The sequence below is a fragment of the Fundulus heteroclitus genome, chromosome 9 (genome assembly GCF_011125445.2).
Source record: "Fundulus heteroclitus isolate FHET01 chromosome 9, MU-UCD_Fhet_4.1, whole genome shotgun sequence".
In the NCBI taxonomy this organism is placed as follows: domain Eukaryota; kingdom Metazoa; phylum Chordata; class Actinopteri; order Cyprinodontiformes; family Fundulidae; genus Fundulus; species Fundulus heteroclitus.
Genome location: NC_046369.1, coordinates 10035685 through 10041713, shown reverse-complemented (window position 1 = coordinate 10041713; position 6029 = coordinate 10035685). Strand labels below are relative to the sequence as shown.

General features: G+C 39.7%; 1 protein-coding gene across 1 annotated transcript; it reads left to right on the top strand.

Annotated features, from left to right (window-relative positions):
* The first annotated feature begins 3473 nt into the window (after positions 1 to 3473).
* Positions 3474 to 5666, top strand: LOC105938302 (gamma-interferon-inducible lysosomal thiol reductase). Its single transcript, XM_012879988.3, has 7 exons — positions 3474 to 3675; positions 4258 to 4446; positions 4646 to 4717; positions 4792 to 4884; positions 4955 to 5107; positions 5233 to 5301; positions 5534 to 5666. Exons 1-7 carry the CDS (start codon positions 3535 to 3537, stop codon positions 5600 to 5602), a joined length of 786 nt encoding a protein of 261 aa, XP_012735442.3. The 5' UTR covers positions 3474 to 3534; the 3' UTR covers positions 5603 to 5666.
* Positions 5667 to 6029: the final 363 nt, after the last annotated feature.

The window sequence follows — 6029 nt, the reverse complement described above, 5'->3', positions numbered from 1 at the left end:
ATTAACCCTGCATTTTTTAGCCTTTAGTGATCAACTTAAAAGATCACAAATACTCTTTACCAGCCATGGTCAAGCAGATGAAAATTTAAAGACAGTACCTCAAGAAAATAAAAATTAATTGTGTATTTGTTAGCTAGCCTAGTTCTCAAATCTTAGCTAGCCAACCAGCTTTTCTGGTTGGCTATAACCTTCATGTTGTGCACAATGTGTAGGTTTATGTGAAACGCTCCAAGAAATGTTAGTAAAAAGAGGTGCATTTACACATTTTTATTTATACTCTAGTCAAAGGTAAGGGAGTTTGCTAAGATATTGGGGCAAGACAATCCAACATGTTGAATATCCCCGATTTGAAGTCGGAGTAGTCCAGATGTTCCACCGAGCGGACCCGATCGCTCTTTTCCTGCCTCACACGGCAGGAATATCTTTTACAATTAAGTTATCTTAAGGGACACATTGATAATCGCCGCCTCTGGGAAGGGGGAAAGCGCCCGGGGTGGGGGGGAGGAGGAGATACTTCATCACCCAGCAGCTCTTCCCCACCTTTTATCTGAATTTCATGATGATGTTTTATTCGAAAAACGCAAGCTGAATATACGTTTTATTCCAACTCTCAATAATCTCCGTTGATGTTTTAATTACAAAAACATAACAAAGAGCAGCACAAAGAAATTGATCAGAAACTGAGAGCGTCCCGTCGTTGTGTTAGAAGAGCGATGAGTGGCTGAGAATATTAAGACAAATTTTTGAAAGCAGTGAAAAAAACTGTAATGCTTGAAAATATATTAATCCAAAATAACACATTTAATCGTGGTCTGATCAGCCTCTCCCGACAGATTTCTGTAGCGTATTTGTGCTCCAGCATTCAGATACGCCTTTTCCAACAAGTCCTTCTGCAGATCTCAGTTTAGAAGTAGGAAAAAAATCAGAGTTTGCCCAAACAACCCTGCTACTGAGCAGAGTAGTGTGTTTTCATGTGACTCAGGGTAAAGGCTTCTGAGCTTTCTGAAACGGAAAAGCCAGAGTATGCATGCATTTACCTGAGAAGTTACTCTGAATATCCAATAATTCAACGACTGAAACAAGGCCCTGGTGTGAATTTGCGGCATTGACTTGAGATATGGCGGCGCCTCGTGACTGCAGGAAAGCACTCTTGCCACTAATCATACTGCGCATGTGCCTGGGCTTCCCTGATTCCCCCAGAAAACAAACAAACATACTAGAATCGCCCTGTTGTTCTAAAGTTGCACAGCAGTTATACTCATTTCAGATTCCTAACATACAGTTGTATGTTCAGAACTGCGAAAGAAAACGTTTCCGGCCTCCACTAACTGAAACATCAACATGCATGTAGTAATACCACCTGTCGGTAAACCTTTGACAAAACTAACAAATCATGTGACTCAGATTCTTACCTTTAGAAGGTTCACTTTTAAGCTGTGTTTTGATGCACAACGCTGGTTATTGTGGTAGCTAAAATGCCAAATAACAAAAAAAAAAAAAAAACATGAAACAGTCAGACAAAAAAAGTTTTCTTCCATCCAGAAAAAAAGCTTGTCGGGACAAAAACTGCTCCAACTGCTACCTCGCTGATTGAAACGCCGTGTCCTGCTGTTCCGTGTCCAGTCCTGTAGGTGGCGGTACAATAGTACACACCTTGAGGTACTGTGGCAACCAGCACACCTACTCATTCCCAGCATGAGTTTAATGTTCCTGCTTGAAGTTTGCATGTTCTCTCCAGCTACTCTGGCTTCCTTCCACGTTATATTAATGACAATAAACAATATGTGTAAGTTCCTATTATAATTCCTTTGCAGTCTTTTTAAAATGTTTATTTTTCTAATAAATATTTTGGGATATAAAAACTTTAAACCAATATTCCAAAGTTCAGCCTATTAATAACCTATGCATATTTTCACAATGTATTATAAAAGATTTGCCAAACTTCCTCTTCTTCTTCTTCTTGTTCTTGTTCTTCTTCTTCTTCTGTGGTGTTTTATGGCGGTTGGCAGATCAACTATTGAGGTGCATTATCGCCACCAACTGGACTGGAGTGTGGACAGGGGATCCACAGTAAAACAGACAAACAAAAAACAGAACAGAACAAATAAAAAACTAAATTCTCTCCAATAAGTTAGTATTTTTCAAAACCAAAAGAATCTGAGCTTTTATTTGACTTACACTGAAAATATTTTCAAATGTATATCTGATTTTCATTTTATGCATCGCTTCTCGAAACCTTTTCCTTTCAGTTTCATATGCAAGACACTCCATAAACACGTTGTACGGTTTCAGGCAGGTTGCAATGTTCACACAAACCTGTTACATGTTTACCAATTACCTTAAGTGAATTATTCAAACCTCTATGACCTATTCAATCAAATTATTGATTCAATTCTCCCGTTTCTTCCTGCCTTCACCCAGATTTTTCTGAATTTTACATAGATGTTATCCTGATTCACCTTGGTCCCAGTTTTCCTGCCATATTTTCCTAACTTAATTATTTATAATTTTAAATCCACCCTTGCTTAATAGAATTTAAATATCAACATCTTTCGATGTTAACGGCTGTTTAGGCAGAATGTCAGTGTTTTCGTTACTCTCCACTCCAATATGTGCCGGAATCCAAACCAATTCTACTGTTATATTTTTTAAATAAAGTTCATATAAAATATGATAAATACAATTAATAATATCTTTCCTTTTTTAAGTATTTGATGCAATACATAAAAAAGCTGCCATGCTATCAGGCGTAACTACATAATTTTGATTTTCAATTCAGTTGAAAATTAACAATATTGCTATTAACCCTACTGTGTACTGATAAATTGCCTTTGGATCTCTTCTTGATTGCTATGTTTAGATGCAGAATATACACTGCTGCCCCAGTACGTCCTGATTCTGGATCTTTTGATTCATCAGTAAATAATAGAAGTTTATCCAAAAACCGTTGTCGAGCTCCTTTTTCTTTATTCTTGATTAATTTATGCAAATTTAAGTTTACAAGTGGAGTAAAAAATAGCCGACTGGAATATCTGAATGAGGTACAGTTGGACATCAATCTATTTTATGCAGCTCTGCATTTTGAGCTTTTGCATTACCAATCCACCCAAAGCTAAATATATTTGTTTTACTGTGTTCCCAACACTCCTATAGGATTGTTTTTGACCGGATGTGACGGCTCATGACCTTTAACATTAACCCAGTATACTAACATTTGTTTTAATCTTCTAATTCACAGAGGCATTTCTCACATTTCAACTTGTAAAGCTTCAATTGGTGACGTTCTGAATACTCCACATCATTTAAGAACCTTTGTTCAACATCAAGTATTTTCCAAACTTACTACTCCTGTCATCTTATCATTAAACCTGGGAGAGTGTTGGATGTGGAACACCTGGGGTTGATCAGCTGATGATGATGATGATGATGATGATGGTGATGACTTTAAGTAGCTCTCAAGAGGAGGAGCTCCCTCAGTCTTCTCTGGCTGCCTGTTTCAGAGCTGTGTGGATTTGTTTCCTGCTAAGAATCACAATGAAGGTTCTGTGTCTGCTTGCTGTGGGTTTCCTCATCGTTACTGACCATAAAGGTTTTGGGATCTCTCATCCCAAGCCAGCCTGCCGTTACCCTCCATCCCAGTGGTGTCGGTCTCTGCAGATTGCCGTAGAATGCAAGGTGGGTGTGAGAGTCTGCTGAGGGGGTTGGAAGTGTTTCTATTCATGTAACCGTGTAGTAAGATCTCAGCTCAGATGTTTCAAAATAAAACATTCAGATGAGCACAAATGACTGTACAAAAAATGCAAAGACTTAACTTTTTAATGTCTAAAACTACTTTTTTCTGAAGTTTCTGTATTTGCTTTAACAATAATCCTGTGGAAAAAGTAGTTTTCTGAAGATGTCAATACTTGTTTTGTTTTCTTCTTGCAATATTTGTTTATGCTTCTAAAACTCGTTTCTCCTCCACCCAGAGGCACTGACCATTGCTTACAGTGAGTGAAGTGTCCTGTGGTCTAAACTCAAATGAAAGTCATGCTTCAGAAATTGGGCACCAGTGGCTCTTCATGTGACCAGGCAGTGCAGCTCTGGGTCAACCCAAACTTCTTTAGTTTGAAGATGGGAGCAAATGGCACTGTTAATGAAACCTTCCCTGGTATTTCTGAGCTTGTCGGGTGTGTGTGGTTTTTTTTTTTTTTTTTTTTTTTTTTTTTTTTTTTGCAAACTCGAATTCATGGTACTGCTTTGCCTTTTTTGTTGTAGGTCCAGAAGCAATGCATGGAGCTCAGTGCCATCAAGCCAAACCAGACTGTTCCCCGTGTAGCCCTGACTCTGTACTATGAGAGCCTGTGTCCAGATTGCAGATACTTCATCACCCAGCAGCTCTTCCCCACCTGGACAATGCTGCAGGATATCCTGTCTCTAACGCTGGTTCCTTACGGTAATGCCAAGGTACACTGATCATCCTTTGAAAAGCCTGAACTGCTTTCTGTAGCAGGTCTGGCAGACTAGACTAAAGGCTCTGAAGACAGGACTTTTTTGTCATGGTGTAGGGACGCGTCTAAAACATGCATGTCCTCAAAGACCAGGCAGGCTCTCTGCTTTCGAGGCAGAATCTTAACCATACCACTAACTCATTCTTCTTCAATAGGAAATTTTGTCTGCCAATGGTCCTTTCAGCTGTCAACATGGAGAACCTGAATGCAGAGGAAACATGATTGAGGTATGAAAGACTATTACCCACGCCTTGCTGTTGTAACACCAGTGTAGAAACCTCCCATCTTCTCTCTCCTCCAGGCCTGCATCATCCATTTGACAGGAACCTCCCTGGCATTTCAAGTAATCTACTGCATGGAGTCAGCCACCAATGTCCTCAACGCTGCAGAGCCGGTGAGTATCTTTTTAACTTCTTGAATTTCAATGTATGCTAACTTCAATTGTCGCTCTCCATCTGTCGTAGTGTCTCCAGCTGTACGCTCCCTCTGTGTCCTGGGCCGCCGTTGACGAATGTGTGACCGGACGTCTGGGTTATGAGCTGATGCACGACTACGCTGTCATGACCAGAGCTCTGAACCCGGCCCACACACATGTCCCTTGGGTCACATTTGACGGGGTAAAAAGAGTGAAAATGTGGACGGTCAAAGGTCTGGACAGTTACTGTGCCCAGACTCTTGACTGTTGCTGTGTAGTTGTTGAAGATCTAGAATTGGTTTCATATGTTGCCTTTAATTGTTACAGGAGCACACTGAGGAGAATGAAGCCAGGGCGATGTCCTCGCTGTTTAATTTGGTCTGTGAGCTCTACAAGGTGAAATATTTTTGTAATAACTCTACTTGGAATCAATAATTGAGCTTAGGTAATGTAACATCAGCAAATATGGATATTTTGTCACACAAATATCCAATTTGTGCGTATTTATGCTGTGACTGGTAACAAACTCTAAATCCTGTAATTTCAACACCAAATTCCCCAGTCATGTGCTTTCTGCCAACTAACAGGAGTTTCCTTTAATATGGTGACATGTGTTGATCATCCACAGGGAGTGAAGCCTCCAGCCTGTACAGGAGCCATGGTCAAACTGAGCCACCGCGGCTGCTTGACCGACTGATTTCACCTTTAACTTGTTTGCTGTTCATGAAAATGACTAAACAATAAAATCTCTCAACTATTAATGGGTTTCCTTGTCTTTAAATTTGGTGTAGAGTACTATGATGCCCCTGGATATTGAATTTATTTTACCATCTGGACCGTAAACGACCAAATGGGCAGGTTTATCAAGCATCAAACCCATTTACTGAAACATGATGGTGGCAGGCTTATGCTAAGGGGAAGCTGAGAGGGAATTTCAGAATAAAGGTTGTCTGTTCACCTTCCAGCAACACCAGTCTGGGCTAACCCTTAGCAAAAAAAAGAACAATTTTATGTATAGGATTAATTCTTAGTATTAATGTACTTGGACTTCAGTTTTATTTCAGTATAAATCAAGTATACTAATTGGATATGAAACCCTAAAGATTTGAGTGTGAAATGGGTAT